Genomic DNA, 20,580 nt, shown 5'->3' with positions numbered 1-20,580 from the left:
ATGTACATATATCCTTCACACTTTTTTTTTTTTTAATTTTAAGGTTATTGATATACTCATAAAGGTTTCCAATGAAAACAATGTGGTTACTACATTCACTCATATCAAGTCCCCACCCATACCCCAATGCAGTCACTGTCCATTAGGGTAGTAAGATGCCACAGATTCACTATATGCCTTCTGTGCTACACTATTTTCCCCGTGACACCCCACACCATGTGTACTAAACATAATACCCCCTCGATCCCCCTCCTCTCTCTCTCCCCACCACCCCGCCCCCACCCCTTCCCCCTCTGGTAACCACTAGTTCCTTCTTGGAGTCTGATGGTCTTTTGTTCCTTCAGTTTTGCTTCGTTGTTATACTCCACAAATGAGGGAAATCATTTGGTACTGACACTATTTATTTTTTTTTTTGAGAGGGCATCTCTCATTTATTGATCAAATGGTTGTTAACAATAAAATTCTGTATAGGGGACTCAATGCACAATCATTGATTAACCCCAAGCCTAATTCTCAAAAGTCTCCAATCTTCTGAAGCATAACGAACAAGTTCTTACATGGTGAACAAGTTCTTACATAGTGAATAAGTTCTTACATGGTGAACAGTGTGCAAGGGCAGTCATATCACACAAACTTTCAGTTTTCATCACGCATCATGAACTATAAACAATCAAGTCAGATATGATTATTCGATTGATTTTTATACTTCATTTATATGTGAATCCCACATTTCTCCCTTCTTCTTTTTTTAATAAAATGCTGAAGTGGTAGGTAGATGCAAGATAAAGGTGGAAAACACAGTTCAGTGCTGTAAGAGGGCAAATGTAGATGATCAGGTCTGTGCCTATAGACTAAATATTAATCCAAGCTAGACAAGGGCAACAAAACATCCACGGATGCAGATTTCTCTCAAAACGGGGGGTGAGGTTCTAAGCCTCACCTCTGTTGATCCCCAATTTCTCACCTGATGGCCCCCCGGCGACTGTGCCTGTCTTAGGTTGTTCCTCCCTTGAGGAATCTTACCCGTCTCTGGCTAACCAGTCATCTTCCGGGGCCATACAGGGAAATGTAAAGTTGGTAAGTGAGAGAGAAGCAATATTCCTTGAAAAGGTTAGCTTTTTACTTCTTTACAGATTTATGCCCTGTGACTTCTATGCCCAGCATTTCACACTACATATTTTTAAAGATACATGTGGCTAAACAAATATATAAAAGGTTGACTGGGAAGACATTAAAGTTATCTATATATGGGGGAAGGAAATTGAAGGGCTCAAGGAAATTAGGGGAATTACCTCAATTGTATATAGTTGAAGTTTTAAAAAAAATGTCTTTTTTTAAAGACAGATGCACCCCTATGTTTATCGCAGCACTATTTACAATAGCCAAGAATTGGAAGCAACCTAAATGTCCATCAGAAGATGAATGGATAAAGATGATGTGGTACATATACACAAAGGAATATTATTCAGCCATAAGAAGAAAACAAATCCTACCATTTGCAGTAACATGGATGGAGCTAGAGGGTATTATGCTTAGAGAAATAAGCCAGGCAGAGGAAGACAAGAACCAAACGATTTCACTCATATGTGGAGTATAAGAGCAAAGAAAAACTGAAGGAACAAAACAGCAATAGAATCACAAAACCCACGAACAGACTAACAGAAACCAAAGGGAAAGGGACTGGGGAGGATGGGTGGTGAAACAGAAAGGGGGCCTTATAATAAGCATGTGCAGTGGGGGGGGGGCTAGGGGAGGGATGTACAACAGAGAAGACAAGTAGTGATTTTACAGCATCTTACTATGCTGATGGACAGTGACTGTGAAGGGGTGTGTGGGGAAGACTTGGTGAAGGGGGGAGCCTAGTGAACATAATGTTCTTCATGTAACTGTAGATTAGTGATACCAAAAAAAAAAAGTCTTTTTTTAAAGGTAGAGTTATAAAATGGCTCAAGCAAGCCTAAGAGATCTTATTGAAGTGAAATTCCTAGTAGATAAGGCTCTACTAGTTTCCCTGTGTTGTATGACAGTCATATTTCTCTGGAAGGAAAATTTTGATTCTCTTAAATACCTCCCTTAACTTCCAGTTGAAATTGAATTATTTTAACAACACAAACTTCTTTCATTTCTTAAATGGAAATACTTAAGATAAAAATAACGTTGAAAGAAGCCCACAAAGAAAACTTACAATAAGGAGTAAATGATTGATATCAGATTTCCATGTTGAGGATGTGTTTAATGAGAGGCTAAATGAATAGGATTTTAAATATTTTGAAAAGGTATTGGGGGTGGAAGAAATGGAAAAAGGAGAACAGAGGGGGTGCATAAGGTACCAAAGGCAGATTAGATACCCTCATTTTAAAATTAGTGCTTTTAACAAATTTCATTTTGAGGTTGAAACCAGGAAAAGAGATCACTGTGCATTTATGATAACTTAATTCTTCTGAGTTCAAGATATCCCCATACCCACACATAACTTTCACTTGATTTGCACTATGGTTAACAACTAAATAAATATTACTTTATTCTCTACATATTATTTCCCATGGATGATATCCTGGGTTTAACAGTAGAGCACTCATTGGTCATCATTCATTGATTACCACTTGAATGGCAATCGAAATACAAACTTGAGGGTCGGCCCGGGATCTATAATCTACAGAGCAACCAGGACAGAAATGATGACGGTTACGGCGAAGGCCTCGTGCATCCGAATGAAAGTATGCTGTGGATACCTGTAGTTGGGTGGCAGCAGAGGCTTAGGAGGACTTTGGTTATTTGAGGAGAACCGTGCCAGGGGCTTGAGGATACACTCACCCTAGGGCACCTCGAGTGCAAGTCAGTCACAGAACAAATGATACCCACACGTACAGTGACAATTAGTACTGGACCAACTGCCATTTTCATACCATGCCCACTACTTCCTGCCCAGCTGCTCCTGCTGAGTATGTACCACCAGTGATGAAAACACCAGCCCAAAGTAGCCAATATGCACACCACGCTTTCCTTTTTTCAGGGATATTGTATTTGTTTAAAAGAAAATGATCATTCTTGAAAGACTGCTCTGTGTGTGTGTTTAACCACTTTATTTCTTGTTGACGAGACCCCCAGATACCAGACATGTTATTATAAAGCTGCTTACGCACTTTTAATAAAAACGTGTCTTCCATCCCTGAGGCGGAAACGCAGACGACTCCGTGTGCTGCACTCCGGCAGTTCTACAAAAGGCCGTGCATCTTCATGACTGTCCATTTCAGTAAGGGTACAAGAGAAAGTAATGTTTGAAATCACTATCCATGCTTTAGTTATCTACCTTTAGGAAAAGTTGAGCTTTCATTCTCTTCCAAGTAAAGACAATGCAAATTAATTCATAAAAACACATGAAAGAATACACTTATAGTACAGAGTGGACTTTACATAGGAAAATTCCTATTTACACAAACGGTCATAAAGTCACTTTTAGTATGGTGGAAGGTTTCTAAACAAATACAATGGGATGTTATGAATATATAGGACAGGGGAACAAAAATTATACCTGGAAAGAGTCAGGTCAGAGTGGTCTTGCTTCCTTTTCTTTACAGAATTAAAGCTTTCCTGGTTTGGTAAGTTAGTGAAGGTGTTTTCTTCTATTTTTCTTTTTTTCATGTCTTTATTGAGACGAGTTTGCATTTTAGTAAGGCTTGTACGAGAGAAAATAATGTTTGAAATCAATATCCATGCTTTAGAGTTATCTACCTTTAGTAAAAGTTTAGCTTTCATTCTCTTTCAAAGACAATGCAAATTAATTCATAAAAAAAGATGAAAGGATACGTTTACTTATAGTACAGAGTTTACATTACATAGGAAAGTTCCTATTTACACAGTCAAAAAGTCACCTTTAATATGGTGGACGGTCTTTAAACAAATACAGTGGGGTGTTATGAACATATAGGACAGGGGAACAGAAAGAATACCTGCCAAGAGTCGGGTCAGAGTTGTCCTGTTTCAGTTTCTTTCCACGAGTACAGCGTTCTTGTTTTACTCCAGTACCGCAGGTGTTTTCCTCTATTTTCCTTTTTCTGTTTTTGCGGCCCCTTTTCAGTGAACTTGCCTTTAATTAAAAAAATAATATATGAGGTATAAGAAAATAACTTTCTATAGCCCTTCTATTATTTTAAATTATGAAAATCTGACAGAATAAACAAAAAGAATACTCTTTCTCACCCAAAAAGTTGATAGTTTTATTATTTTCAAGAGATCTATGAATTTGATCTCCGATAATACTAGGCTAAAATCTAATGATGCATGAAAACTCTAAAGAATTCTTAAAACTCGAAGATGTTGATCTCACGGCACCATGTTTGGTGCTACAGAACTTAGCAGTTTTCCTTTAGACTTTGAACGAATCAAAGATACTATTCTTTTGAATGAACTGAATGTCACTAATGGAAGGAATATAAAGACTATCCTTTAGAGCACAATATAATTAAGAACAAAGGTGAATATACATAGAAATATAGAGAATACTAATAAGAAAGTTGAGGAGGTTATTAAAAAGGTACCCGAAACATGAAATAAGGCTCATGAAGTGTCAAATAGGAACAAAAGTCTTTTATAAACGGTCATATCTTCCGGAAACTGTTATTTTTCTCAGAAAAGCATTTGCTGTTAAGAAGAGAGTTCCAGAAACTTGTGGTTCCCAGGTGTGAACAAAGCAGTGTTATTAAAGATGAGGAGAAGAAAAAAAAAAAGATGTTTTTGGGGAAAACAGTAAAGAAATAGCATAAAATAGATCATCTTTGGAATTTAAGTGTATGAATGCCAGCTATGCTCTGTCAGTAATTAGCTATGGAACTTTGTAAAAAAATATCTGTGAGGCTCTGTTTGCTTATCTGTAGAAGAAGATAAGTCACTCAGTTGGTAAGGTCATTCTAGCTCTGAAAGTATATGGAAAAAAACAAACGAATCCCAATGTGGCCCTTATGCAGTCTAACAATTTGTAGGCAGCACATCGATGTAACAATGAGTACCCAGCCTCCTCCCAACATCCCCCAATTTAGAAATTGGGAAATAAGCATCTATTTTGAGAATTAAAGTTACAATGAATATAACAGATCAAAGAAGAGAAATATGCAAGGTCACTGGTAATATATGGTTTGTGTTTTGATTCTTTAGAACAGCGTTTATCCTCTTCTAGAAAATTATTTACTCCTTACTCAGACTGTTAAGAAATCTTGAAATAAAAATCTTAGAATGTGGAGTTAGATATTCAGTCTAGCCCTAATTAAATGTTGCCTATATTCTTGAACTGAACTTGGCGGAAAACATTACTTTAGAGTATTTCGTAACAATTTCCTTGAGGATTTCATGATTCTTTTACCAACATTTTTTAAAAACTGCTTTTAAGCAATTACAATTATTTGGTACTCTATTGGGATGTTAAATGCATAATTAAGGAGTTATTTTAATGGATTAAAATAAGGCAAACTATAAATCTAACACCTTTCCCATATCATATCAAAGAATCACTACCTCTTGCACTGATGGAAATAATTAAAATGTTTTACTAAGTCTCTTCTCCATTTAGTTTATTAATCTTTACTCAATAAAATCCGATTGAGTTTTCATATTATACTGAGCTTTTAGAACCCCCAAATCATAAAAAAAAGAGAAGAGAATGCTGAATATATAATGAGGAAAATGTCCATTTAATTAAGATTAAGTAAGACTGAATAGTTGTCTTACATAAAAAGAACATTTCATGAACAATGGGCTAACGCTTCTAGTTCCTATTTGAACTAAGATGTTACTTGAGATCATTTTCTAACAATACTCACAGTAAGAAAATGTGAAATTTAAACCACAGAATCCAAAGACTTTTGTTACAAAATGGTAATAAAGTCTCTTTTTGTTTCTTTAATTATTGATACTTGTCAGACTACTTCATTAGATTGTGCACATACACTTTTAAAAACAAGCTTTTATTCAGTTACCTGATTACTTTATTAGACAGAGATATTTCCCTTGCACCCTTTCTACCTTGTTAGAATGCACAGAGGACCTTCAGTATGTCTTAAGCAGGACCTATCAGATTGTACATACCATCGCATATTTGTTTTTGTACATTTATGTATCAGAAGTTGTAAAGCGGTGGCTCACAGACCGTAAACAGCCCACAGCATGTGTTGTTACTATGTTTGGCTCATAATGCTTGTAAAAGTTCTGAATTTGTTGCCAACATTTAACATTTGTGAGGACATGCATAAAGATCCATAATCTTGAAATATTGGCAGATCCTAGAACACTGGACCTACATGTCTACATGACAACAATTGGCAGGAGTTGAGTGATGACTGACACTTAAGTGGGGGCATGACTTCCCTGTCTGCCATAGTCTCAACTCTTCTGTGTTATTTGTGTGGCTTTCATAGGCACTGGACTTTGAAACTTCTCGTGTGTGTGTGTCTCTGTGAGTGTGTATAAATACGTATACATACACACATAAGGCTTTTTGATTCTATGTATATATCTTGGCATTAATATGCACATACACACAGGATAAAAATACTTAACCACAATAATGTGTATAGAAATAGCCATTGGAGTACAAGGTATACAGCATAAAAATTTGTAAATAACCATGAATTAACTAGGAAGATATTTCTAAAATTTAACTTTAAAAATCCTTATAAATCAAAATAGAATGTTTATTTTTCATTGCTACAAGAAATATAACATCTAATTCACTACATTTAAAAAACTAAGAAGAGGGAAGAGGCTCAGAAAGCTGTATTTACATAGAAGGGCTGGAATGAGGTTATAGATCTTTACATCTCCTGGTCTATACCCTGAATGAGAGAGAGCCAGAATATTATTTAACCAAATTTATCGGAACAGAAATCTCCTATAGCCTACCAGATGATACCCCAGGACTTAAAACCCTAATTTGTTAGTAATTCATAAAGTATTAGAGAAACTTTCTATAGCTTCACTGTGACTAAACTAAAAGATAATTCATGTACAACCAATAAAGGTTATTATTAAACTATAGTTGACTATAGATGACAAAGATGATCACGTAATAAGAAAGCAACTTAGTAAATATGATGCCACGTGAGACCCTCTGCTATTCTGTAAAACAGTCTTAAATACCATACACATTAACATAAATGGGTCACAGAACTTTAAATTCATAAAAATATTTACACTCGTGAACTTATTTGATCTTTACAAACCCCACCAGGCAGATGCTATCCCACTTTACAGATGATAACCCTGAAGCTAAGAAAGCACTCCAATGCTTATCGATCAAGAAGGTAAGAAAACCAGCACAGGAAACTGAAAAGGAGCAAAGGCAGAAAGAAAACCAAGTATGGTACTAGAAGCCAAGTGAACACAGGGTTGCAAGGAGGGTGTGCTCTGGAACTGATGGGTGGGTCAGGTGAGGCCTAAGCACTGATCCCCAGACTGACGAATGGCCACGATAGGAGCACTTTCAGAGAAGCTGTGAAGGTGAGAATCTGACTAGAAAGAGTCCCAGAGCGACTTGGAGAAGAGAAGTCCGAGAGAATCAGAACAAAGCTGTCCAGCAGGAGTTATTCTGTAAAGGAAAGGAGAGAAATGCGGGAAGTGGATGCAGGAGAAGTGAAGCTAAGGAGAAGAACCCAGGGGAGGACGAGATGCTGATGCAGGTGAAGAGAACAAGGGGGCGGGATCTGAGGCACAAGACGGGAACTGGCTTAGGGAGGGGCACTGAGCATGGCACCGAGAGAGGGGTTTTTGTATGAACGCAGTCTGATAATAAGCATATACATTTTAAGTCTCTTGCCAGTCACATTTAAATTAGAAGTGTGAAGGCTCATACCTATTGGTTAAAGCAATATGATAATATAGCAAAAAATGAGTTGGCCGAGTTATAAAGTAAGGAGTAAGAGGTGTAAGGGGCAGCATGAACTGAGGGCCAGACTCTTTACTAGATGTCCCCTCCGTCAGGCACTCTTCTCCCTGTTTACTCGCCTGACCTCATCACTACTGGCAACTACCTTTCCATAAACTCAGTCCCAAACACCCACCTGCCCATTGCCTCTTTTCCTTTCCAGACCATTCCCTTTAGCACTTGAAACTACTGTGCTAAGGGAAGGCAGATACAAAAGGCAAACTATTTTATGATTCCGTTTATATATAATGACCAGCAGAGGGAAATCCGTGGAGATAGAAGGTAGAGTAGTGGTTGCCAAAGGCTGAGGGAGAAGGGGAGAGTGACAACTAATGGGTACAAGGAAACTTTTTTACGGTCATGAAAATATTCTGGAGTTAAATAGTGGTGATCATATGTAACTGAATATATTAAAAACCACTGAATTGCACATCTAAAAAGTGAATTTTATGTGAATTCTATCTCAAAAAAATCCTCACAAAACTCTGTAACTCTATTTTGATCTGGCCATTAAAAGGTTCAGTTTCTGATCCCTCTTACGTGTGACAAGGGCCGTCATATGTACTGCCATAGACCTAAGATTACAGCTATACCACATGGATACTGCCAGTGTCCTGTATATCTGTATATCCTGGTATAGCTGTAATCTCAGGTCTATGGCAGTTCATATGACAGCCCTTGTCACAGCCATCACAAAGGAGGAGCAGCTCTTCATTATCGCCCTTTCAACAGATCTGGCAGTACTATAAAACATGAAAAATCATTTAAAATCAATACTATTATGAAGAACAGTTACTGGGATATTAAACACACCATAATTCCTAATTCATATTAGTAATCAACATTCTGCTTGCTAACAAATATACAGTAGCCATACACATCTATGTATCTCTCGTTACACAGATAGGGACCACATGACGGGGTGAGCAGTTTAGTTGGGGTAAATGCACATTTCAGGTACACTGCAAAGAACAAAGCTAGAGGCTGAATGCCTGTACACACTTTCAAAGCATGTACACATTAACATAGGAAATAATTAACATGACATTAGAGCCCATAAAGCAATGAATGGCTTTAATACAGGGTGTGTAATTTTTTAATACATTTCATTTTTTCCTTATCTTAGCATCCTCATGATCTCCTGAGAAAGAAATGAGTTAGAGTAATTTTCAAGATCAAAATTAGGAAACTTGTATTAGTATCAGAACTATGTGTAATAAAAGGATATTCCTATATTTTGACTAAAATTGTCAACCCATTTGTGATTGGTTAAAAAATCAAACATGTCCAACCCAGGAAACTTGGGAAAATCAACAAAAATCAAACAGATGACACAAGTGCAGAAAATGGACCCTACAAAATGATTTCTAAGGGAAAAAAACTTATATAAAAATTAAACCAAATAATTTAAGTCATAGATTTTCCAGAAATAAAAGTAAAATTTCTCTCTTGACAAATTTCTAATACCATTAAGAACTTTAAAATCTGTAAAGGCAATGCTTTTTTTCCCATGCATACATATCCTGTATAACAAGTTTCACAAAGGGAAAGGAGGGAACTTGGACAGTCAAAACTTTCAAGATGCCTTTAAAAAATGGTAAATACTAACATTATATATTTTGACACTTCGTTTATACTCCGTCACAGTAGAGAATATCCTGCAACCAGTATTTTCAAATAATGAAAAGACTTAAACTATAAGTTATTTATACGAATTGAAAGTTACGTATTCATAGATTCTTATAAGCAAAATAGCTTAACTATTCAAACTTAACTTCAATACACTAAGTCTTAATCCACAAAGTCTAAACAGTCTTATATAACACAGTATGTACACTAATGATAGCTTAAGAATCTTATCAAAATGGCAAATAGAAAACTATTCAATTTAGTAAATACCTACCAACTATATGAGATACATGTGTCATACTGAAATTGGCATGTGTACTAAGAGCAAAAGCTGCAGTTTAATGTTCCAACAGTTTTATTTTATGACACTTCCTAATACCATACCACTAAATATGGTATTATTTCTCCAAAACTGAGTTACATCATTACACGTTCTATTGTAAAAATACTCACTGCAAAACATTTGGAAGGTTATATTTCAACCCCTCTAACAACAGATTTAATTCATGAATATTAAGTTAATTGTTTTCTAAATATACTAAAAATACCATGAAGTCTGTTTTACTTCGCACATTTTTCATTTAAAAATAAAATTATTTTCTGACACTTATTAGGAAAGGGTGACAGATAGCAAGCTCATATCACTTTTGAAAAATCACAGTAAACAGCTCACAATATGTTAGAGCAAATGTATTAATATTGGTTTTAATTCCTTTGCTGCTACAGTAAAAAATAGTAGACGTTGCCTACTGTTTAATATTAGCAACAATATGAAGAACACCCTGGACAGAAAATTATCTAGAGGCAAATTATGCCAGCTCCTTCCTGGTAAGGCTGGTGTCTGGCAAATGGGTACTTCTAAAGGCATTGAGCACTTAAACATTCTGCTAGGACTTACGAGGATTATTACGGGCACTGTTACATCTAACTAAAGGTTACAGTGCACTCATTCATCCTGACCATGAAACTCTGCCTTCTTTTTAAGGTAGTTTCACAGCAAATACTGGATTATTGAACATTAAAAAGAGAATTATGAGAGATGGTGTTAATGAGAAATGCGTATTAATAATCTGGAAAAGGTTATGAATTTCCAAAAACAGAAAAAATTCTGTAAATTGTAGGAAGTAAGTCTACTACAAATAAGCAGCTTTTGGTACCAGTTTTGTTTTTTTGTGTAAAGGTTATAACAAAACTGACCACATTGTGATGATTCTCTTGGTGGATGAGTAAAATAACCATTTAAATTTAATTGTGTTGTAGCAATTCAATATTTTTGGATCATTATAGCCTAGACTCCACCAAACACATTTGTCTAAAGTGGCTTTAAAACTGATTTTAATAGTTTTTACAAGAAAATATTTTTATCTGGTAAGAAATGCTACCAGATAAACTGGACACTGTCTTAAAACTCATGGTAAATTCTAGTCTACATGGGGAAAGACCAAAATCTGAGGACATTGTGAAAACTGCAGATTCACTATTCTGTGGACATTTTAGGAAGAACTGAAAAAATACAGAAGAAACCGAATTTATTTATATAGAATGAATAAGGCCTTCAGTAATATAAGCACAGAGATGAGAATGAAGGAAAGAGTGCTAAATTATTTAAGGCTCACTTCTTTTCTTTCGGGAATGACTATTGTTGAGTAATCTTACTTCCAGTCATTCATGCAGACAAATGTCAAATGTTTGAATGTTAAAGCTAATCTATAATTTAAAAGCAAATGGTAAAGCAATTCACAAAAGTCTACGTATAATAAATATTTCTCTATGTGATAAGAGACAAAAGGGACACAGACATGATTTAACACATATTTGGTGTCTGGTACAAAACAGGGGTCACTACATGATAGTGACTAACTGGGCTCAAACACAGAAGATGAAAAAAATTTTTGAAATATTAGAGAAAAGACTTAGAAGATCTACTTTTCATGTGAACTGCATCTGATGTCAAATACATGATATTGGTTAAAGTAAGAGCTCTCTGCTTATTTTCTTTATTATCTAAGAATTTCTTAGCATTAAAAAAATTAAAATTGATAAAAACATAAGGAACATTTTAGGGATGCAATGAATGTATACGACAGGTAATGCTAGCAACTGCCATGTTTACAGAAGCAAAAGAATATTTGGATTAACAACTTCAGAATATTTACATTAAAAACTATTATGATTAGATTAACAACATAATTAACTATTATGCTGACTGAACACAGAAGACAACTTCAGTAAATTATAAACAATATCTAAAGGAGGGAGAATCGCGATTAAAGATAAACACATTTGATAGAGTACTTCAAAAAGCTCACAACAAGGAGGAAAGTATCAAACCGTACAGCATTTAGGAACTAAGAAAACTCAGGTACAGCATACATTATTCTGACAGTAAGAAATGTAGAATTAAGAAAAATCTGGAGGTTGGGAAAAAAACAGGCCAGTGTAAATTAGTTGTAGTATTTCTTAAATAAAAACACTTACAGCTTTCATAATGGATTTTTCCCATGCTATGGATTTCTGTAACTGCTGAATGCACAGAGCCACCTGGGCAGCACTGCGAGCTTCTGATAATGCCCATCGCCACACCCTGAGACCGGGAACAATATCCTCTTCAATTCTGCATTGAAATACAGAAAAATTAAGTAGGTCATGTCCACACTTACGGTTACCGAATCTGAAACAATCAACACACTGAAAGCCAAGTGATGATGAAACATGTAACAGCCGATAAGTATAAGGTTTAAGCAACTAAATTTGATGTAGTGCACAGACTGTGGCTACGTGCCTCAAAGCTTAGTCACAATCAGGTAAATGTAAGATCACTTCGCAGGATTATCAACACACGTAACAAAAGAAAAAACATTTTTTACAAAGCACCATGCAAATAGCATGATCCATGTGGATCACAGACATACAAGAAGATACATAGATAACAGGCAATAGAAAATAGGCTCCAATTAGCAAAGAAGCACAATAATTTTTCAAGTTAATTTCAATAACCTACCCGTCATCATCACCACTAGTGGATGGTGCAGGAGCAGGGCCAGTAACTGTGCCCACATTATCCAGTTTGATCTGAACGGTGGTACTTAAGGGGCTCTTCAGATACCTCCTTTCAATGTTTCGCTCCAACTCAGACAGCCTGCTTACAGCTATATCTAGGGGGTTGTCGCTCTTCCGCTCTAGTGCATGCGCACTGCTTTCTTCTTCGTCAGTAAATTCTCCATCGTGCTCCTTGCACAAGTTAGAAAATGACTTATGTTCAAAATAGACCAAGTCCTCCCTTTCTGATGCCGGTTCTGGACACATCCAACCCTATATATCAAGAGAGTAATGTTAGCATGGTTTCCTCTTAAAATGCCTGACGGGTGAGTTACCTTTACTTAAAATACAGCAGCCGACGCCAACAGAGCTCAAGGATCATTACTACAAGTTTTTACCTTGTGTTTCCTAATGCTAGGTAAAAATAAGGAAGAAAATTATTAGAAAGTTGTAAGAGAAGTTTGAAGAAGAAAATTTAACAACTTTTGGTGTTATGAGAGGTAGAGTGGAGATCAGCCAAGTATTCCGAGGGACTTCACACCAACTGCTGGTTCTTTCACGGGCCCACTTTAAATGGGAATCTCTCGACAGCAGGGACTTTGTGCCTCCTGTCCATCTTCATTCCTTCCGCCACTCCTCCTGCGCAGGCCCTTGCACTGCCCATCCTGGCCTCAGGAGCTCTGCAGAAGCTGCTACATTTGCCCGCAGAGCTTTTCCCCTCTCCTCTGCCCCTAGTTACTGACTCTACTCATCCTGTGGCCCTCACGTGAGAATTTATTTCTTCAGGGAACCCTTCCCTGACCTCTTTTAGGAGGGAAGCCTCCCTCTTACAGACTCTCACAGAACCATGTGATATTCCATACCTGTGGCAGTCACAATCTGATACTGCTGTGATTATTTAATTAATATCTTTCTACTTCTAAATTCCCTGAGGGCACGGACCATGTCTACTTTTACTCATTTCACCTCCAGCAGTGGGAAGGCAAATATTAGACACTCAAAATATACGTTGATTGAATAAATGAATGTCTTATAATTCAGCTTGCTTACAATGATCCTTTAGCTCAAAACCCTTCAGAGTTCCTAATGTTCAGTAAAGTCCAGTTTTACCATGACATTCAAGTACCTCAATCTCCCTCTTTCGCTCATCTTCCCATTCAGGCATCCTACACTGCAATCAAATTCCATGACTTGTCACACACCCCAAACATGTCCTGAGCTTCCTGATCCTGGTGCTCTGCCCAGTTATTAACTCTTCCTAGTAGCACTCCTTGTTCTCTGTCAAAAGCTTCTCCATCTTCTCAAGTTCCATCTGGACTTCTACAGGCAATCTTCCTTGATCTTTCCCCTATGTTCACCACAATCAGTGTATTCCTGTCCTAAATTCATGAATGACTTTCTACATCTTCACAATCCGTTACTAGATTCTGCAGGGCTGTATACACGTACTGTTGCCCTATTGTACGGAATGCTTTCTGAGGGCAGAAACCACATTTTATTCAATTTTGTGGTGTCCACTCTGATGTACAATAGGTACTTTGTAAAAGCATATTAAGTAAAAAGTAGAATGAACATGATCCTTTTTATTAAATCACTTTAGAGAGAATTATTTTTCTTATATATCAGAATTCTTCCTCTTTACCTCAAGAGAATATTCATTATTAGAAAGTATGGATGAATTTATAAAAGGTACATACAAAACATTACTGCATCGTATATGCCATAACAAATGAACCTCAGTCCCGTATTTTGAAAGGGATCTGAAATTGCTAAATCAAGGGAATCCTATAAATGTAACACATCTTGACTTTTGCAAGCAAAAGACAAGAAAATGAGGACTGGATTAGATTTTGAGAAGGTGGATGGTTGAAAATTGTCTGCAAAGCCCTGTGACAGACACAGCTTGCCACCTCAGAAAAGGTCCTCACTGCCACTGTCAAAGGGCTCTCTCTTATTTGGCTTGTCATGTTAATATACTTGTGAACAGCTCGGTTCAACTATTAAATATGCAGGTGACTTAAACTAGGAAGGAAGTTTAATATTCTGTATGACAGGACTGTGATAAAAATAGTTTCATATGCTGAAAAATATACCCAAATGAAATTAATAAAAATAGAGCAATGATAAATGTAAATTTCAGCTTTGAAGTTTAAGCAACCAATCAAAGAAATATTGGATGTGATACAATACACTTAAAAGCACAATGAAAGATGCAGAAGGATTTTTTTCTAATAATGCATACTCAGTTTAGCAACGGTATGGTTTGGATGTTAAAAAGCTAGTATAAATTGGCATGAAGAGAAGTATAGTGCCAGTTTAAAGGAAGTAAAAGTCCCATGAACACATTAGGCATCTCTGTGTATAGTGAGTGGTACATTTAAAGAATATAGACACTGCCGTTTAATCAGAAGAGAATCGTGCGCCTGGAAACCATTTCACTGGACCGATGGCTGAAGGAATTAATCAGCTTACAAAAGAGAAAACTGAAAGAGAGACACAGGAACTGTGTTTACAGGAGCTAGTAGAGTAATTCGGCTTTCTACAGAATCAGGACTAGATTCTTGCAGATTTTCCTACAATATAAAGCAGAATTTCCGTATTATCAGCAATACTGAAAATAGAAATGAATGCATCTAAGTAGTACCACGGCCACCTGCTTAATGTGTCTTCACAATGGCTAGTTCCCAGGGCTGACCACATAAATATTTTGTTTTCAGGAAAAAAAATCATTAAATCTTTTATAGATGGTAAAATGTTTTGTGATTATTTCCATCACTTGTTGTTTAAGATTCCTCAAGACTAATATAATTACCATTCATTTCTTTAAAAAGTCCATAATAACCCCATAATACTGTATTAATAGGATGTTAGAGCATCTCACTTAAAAAACCAATTTCATTTATCTTAGCTGGTGAGAACATGGGCAAGAACATCTAAGCAGTCGGTAATGTGATAAGGTCAATAAACCAAGATCTCAGTATGTCGCCAGGAAAACGTTAGGCCCACGCTCTGACTTTACATACAATTTCAAAATGCTGATGATATGCTTTCCCAACCAACGGCCATCTAGAACCGGCGAATTAAAACCAGAGGGGGATGGTCATGGGAGGAAAACAGGGAGAGTAGAACCAACCAAACTCAAACCAGCAAGTAGTAACAACCAACCATGAGAGATGACGAAGACAGACTATGGAAAGCAGATGTAGTCGTTTAAAAGGTAAAGCACACTAGGGCCTTTTAAATTACTGTAGGGGCAAAACCTCTTCACAGTCCCTGAGGGAATCATTACCCAATAATTGGTCTTCATACTGATGATCCGGTGTCACCAAGAGAATTTAAATCAAACTCACTATTCTCAATTTAAAAAGGAAGGGAACGGTAACCTAAGCGATCCAACACACATGTTAAAAAATGATGGCACTAAATAGAATAATTTTCATTTCTCCAGAAAATTAACTTGTGTAGAAGAAAGAGTTCATTTGTTGAAGATGCCAGATAAGTGAGGCATTTTTATATTGTATTATAATACCAGGAGGAGGATACATATAGTTGGCTAGCACAATTTCAGTAAATGATAAATTTTTGTTTCCCTAAGTGGGTAACTATGTCTGTGGTGAAAAAAGGGACATTTTTTTGTTAGCTCTGGAAAAATGACATTTTTTGAGATGAGATCCTCCAAAGTTTCTGCATGCCAGTAGTAAAGTAATTAATGCAGCTAATTTGTAATCATTGGTAGGACAGTATCATGGCGTAAGTCTCACATTCTGAGAGAAATATGAAATATTCAATCAAATTACACAGAAACGACATTTTCTAAGCCTTTTCAAGTGTCTCTCTCATGCTTATTCATCATCCATCCATTTATTCTCAGAGACATCACATTATCAATTGAGAAGAGACATTTATATTCTTTTTAAAACCAAAAATTTTTGGACAAAGGTGAAGCTTTTCTTTTGTTGTCCTTTCAGTTTCAATCATGGCTGTGACATGGTAATGCCCAGTCAATAAATAATTAAAACTATCTACCTACCACTTCAGCATTTTATTCAAAATAATAAAGAGAGAAATGTGGTATCCACATATAAATCAAGTATAAAAATCAAATGTGTATTCATATTTGAACTGACTGTTTATAGTTCATAATGCATGAGCAAAACCAAAAGTTTCTGTGATGACTGCCCTTGTACTGTTCACCATGTAACTTATTCACTATGTAAGAATTTGTTCTCCATGTAAGAACTTGTTCGTTATGCTTCAGAAGATTGGAGACTGACGAAAATTAGGCTTGGGGTGGATTAATGATTGTGCATTGAGCATTGACTCCCCTATACAGAATTTTATTGTTGTTAACAACCATTTGATCAATAAATATGAGAGATGCCCTAACAACAACAACCAAAAAAAAGTACACACTTCCAATTGTAAAATAAATAAGTAACCGGGATGTAATGTATAGCATAAGGAATATAGTCAAAATATTGTAACAACTTGGTATGGTGATAGCTGGTACCTAGAATTATCATGTATATAAATGTTGAATCACTGTGTTGTACACCTGAAACTAATGTAATGTAATACTGTGTGTCAACTACCCTTCAATAAAAAATAATTATCTAAAAAAAAATAATAATAATAATAATAATTAAAACTTTACATATATACATAGGATGTGAGTATGTGTACCACAACATAATGTTTTTAAATTAGCGATTTAAAATCATATAGAGTGAAAGTTCAACATATAACATGGCTATATAACGTGGCTTGCATACTAGACAATTACCAGGCACATATGAAACATTGCAGAAATAGTTTGCCATTACATTTATCGTGGCTGAAACTATGAAATCCTGCTTGTGGTGAAGAACTGCAGACCAGAAATGGTATTTTTCATGCCACTGAGGAGGTGGGCAGGATTTCGTAAGAAGAACTCGGGAGGACAGAGCTGGTTTGATCCCACATTTAGCCACTTACTATATTATGACCACTGACAGGTTACTTACTCTGAGCCTTGTTCCTTACCTGTAAGATGGGGGAAATTAATCAAAGTGAGAACATTTAGCGCAGTAACTGGCATGTATCAGGCATACAATAAATGTCAGTTACCTTCCATTATTCTAAAAACAGATTTTATTCCAAGTCAATTTTACCTTTACTTGCAAACTTGCTGATGCGACTCTCCTTTCCAGATCTTCTACCTGTTGAAGAATCCTCAAATCCACTTCCATTGCTTGTTCTTCTACTGACCAGTTCTCCACAGTATCTCGAGTTACCGGGTTTTCTTCATTTTCATTTAATTCAATAATGGTAACTATATTTGAAAGGAAATTTATTTTAAAATCCACTTTATCTCTCAATGATTTCTTCCAGAATGTGAATGAAATTCCAGGGGCACCACGTACAAGTACATTTAACACACACAAATTCACTTGTGAATAAGCAAGGCAGCTGACTCTTGCAAAAGGAGCAGTAAGTACTCTTCTTTAGAAACAGAACAGTATGTTTGCAGGTTGTAACAAACTATCAAAAGTAGTACCAATTTAAGAAAATGTAAATTGTTTTTGGGCAAGATAGGAAAGAAAAAGCCTATTAGTAATAAATTAAGATTAAGACATACTAAAATATGCTTTAAGATGAAAGAATTAATTCTCATAACTAAGCAAGAGAGCAGAAATAAATCTCTTTTAGGTGCCCACCATCCTTATTCTCGATGCAGGCTTGAGTGATGTAATCCAGGTGTTTCTGAATTTGTTTTTGTAATGCCTTTTCTCTTATGCCTCTGGGATGTAGCACTTTGAGCAAAGCTTTTAAATCCTCTGGGTCAGTAATGCTCCACCAGCCAAACTGCATTTCTAAGCCAAGATAAACATGTAGGGCATTTACAGATATTCAGAATATGAATTAATGGCATGCTACAAATGAAAAAATTTATAACTATATAAAAGCATCAAAGATTCAGCTATAATATAGAGATCTGTAACAATACAATAAAGTAAGTGGCTACAGCAAACCCTCTCAAGGTACCCACCTTCTGGAATAGGCTTTGGACTAGGATAATCTACTGGTTTGGCTACTTCAAGAGCTGCAGGTGACTTAGAGGGCGGCTGGGCCCGAGGAGTTGGTGAAGAAGCAGCTGGCGCATCGGCTTGGGTAAGGGAAGTGTCCTCCCAAGGTGTTCTTGGCAGTAACAACTGGTCCCTGGGGAGAGGACTGTAGACCTTGCCTGCACCACCTGAACCGGTACTGACCAGATTCGAGTCTGTCTCTTCCACGCCGTTCTGTGTCACCGTTGGCTGCATGCTGCCCGGTGAGTGTCTCCCACGGTTCTGGTGAGGCAGTGCGCACCCATCTGCACCGCTCTTTGGTTTGGGGGTCGTTACATCTGACTCAGGAGGCACCTTAGCTACTTCTAAAAGCTTGCTTAATTTGGAAAAAGAGCCAGGATTCTGAAGAATTAGATTTGTGTTATCTTTTTCGTTAGGATCTTCCTTTTGCTCACAATGATCCGGATTTGAACAATTTAAAGGGTCGTCAGAAGTATCAAATATTTCTTTGGTCTGGATGCTTTCTGCTTTTTTTCGTTTTTTTCTTTCTTTTGCCATTTCTTTCAGCCCTACAAAATCCAAAAGCATTAAGAAGATCAGTTCCTCTAGATCAAACCATACTATATTTACTGCTATTTATCAAATCATATGCATAAATACTTTAACAAATTTCTCTAGCTTACTTAATACTCTTCATTTTTTTCTTTTATACACTAGCTTGTTACGCTCATTGGAAAAAATTTTGTAATTTTGTAACTAACCACAAAAAATTACAATAATAAAAAATATTAAAAGCCATAATATACAAATTACTGCTAACATTTTTGTATTAATTTTTCCAGGAATTCTCTATGCACACATGAAATCCTATTTTACAGATTTCCAACCTGTACGTTTTACTGAATAATACTCTTTAATTATTCTGATGTGTCAATAAATATATACCTACGCCTTAAATTGTAATTACTATATTCAGTGGAATATATCATAAAAAATCAACCTTCTATTGATAGTTATTAATAGGGTCCGATTATTCATTAGTAGAAACAATGCTAGAAATGATGAATGATCTTAGATCTGTGTTTGGATTTTTTTTCTCCTGATTTACTTCCTTAGGATACATTTCCAGAAAAAAACTGAGTCCTAAGATATTACTTTTCAGAGTTTTTGAAATATATTGTCAAATTGCCCTCCAGAAAGTCTAGATCAATATACAATCATACTTACACAAGGGCATCTGTTTGCCTACACCCTCAACGAAACTGAAGACTATCAATAACTTTTGTCTTTGGAAATATCCGGGAGGTGAGAATCTAAACTCTATTTTTTTCTGATCATTAATAAGACTGGATATTTTTCTGTAGGATAATAGGTATTTCTCCTTAGTGAACTTCTTGTCCATATTTTTTACCAGTGTTTTAATAATAATTGATAAGAAGTGTTAGAAAAATATAAACCTACTTTATTTAATTTGAAAAACGATGTATGTTCACAGTAAAATATTCAGTAATAAGAGGCTAATGTAACCCTTTCCTGCCCTACTCCCTCAGTTCCTATTTCTAATCTTCAGATGTAACTGCTTAATCAATCATGTCCATACATCCTTTGGGAAATCTTACATGCATGCATATGACTATTAGTTTGTGCTGTTACATAAATGGGATGCTACTGTTTTCTGCAACATTTTTATTTGGATAAAATTCAAATGCCTAAGCAAGGCCTCCAACACTGTATGATCTGGTTCCTGAAAACCACTCTTGTCCTTGCTAACCTTGCTCACCTTTCTCCCTTTTTTCAGCTTCTCAAACATGGTAAGTTATGTCCTTTCTTGGGGCCTTTGCACTGGGTGTTCCTCTGCCTGAAATCCTGTTTTGTTGACTGGCTCCTTACCCTTCAATGTTTCAGATTAAGTATCACCTATTCACAAAGGTTTTCCCTGACTACTCTATTTCAAGT

At 36.2% G+C, this 20,580-nt stretch overlaps 1 protein-coding gene across 1 annotated transcript in view; it reads right to left on the bottom strand.

The window, feature by feature from the left end:
• Positions 1-327: 327 nt before the first annotated feature.
• The window catches only part of LOC130681268 (bromodomain adjacent to zinc finger domain protein 2B-like), a 128,409-nt gene continuing 108,156 nt past the window's right edge, over positions 328-20,580 (bottom strand). Inside the window, exons 18-26 of the mRNA XM_057493905.1 lie at positions 18,609-19,193; positions 18,237-18,432; positions 17,983-18,008; positions 17,731-17,891; positions 15,094-15,153; positions 12,543-12,853; positions 12,020-12,155; positions 3,951-4,087; positions 328-3,676 (exon numbers count right to left, since the gene is read on the bottom strand). Of these exons, the coding sequence (XP_057349888.1) occupies positions 3,457-3,676; positions 3,951-4,087; positions 12,020-12,155; positions 12,543-12,853; positions 15,094-15,153; positions 17,731-17,891; positions 17,983-18,008; positions 18,237-18,432; positions 18,609-19,193 (1,832 nt within the window). The 3' untranslated portion in view covers positions 328-3,456. The remainder of the gene's footprint in view (positions 3,677-3,950; positions 4,088-12,019; positions 12,156-12,542; positions 12,854-15,093; positions 15,154-17,730; positions 17,892-17,982; positions 18,009-18,236; positions 18,433-18,608; positions 19,194-20,580) is intronic.

Source organism: Manis pentadactyla, chromosome 16 (assembly GCF_030020395.1).
Source record: "Manis pentadactyla isolate mManPen7 chromosome 16, mManPen7.hap1, whole genome shotgun sequence".
NCBI classification, from domain to species: Eukaryota; Metazoa; Chordata; class Mammalia; order Pholidota; family Manidae; genus Manis; species Manis pentadactyla.
This window is presented reverse-complemented; position numbering and strand designations above follow the sequence as displayed.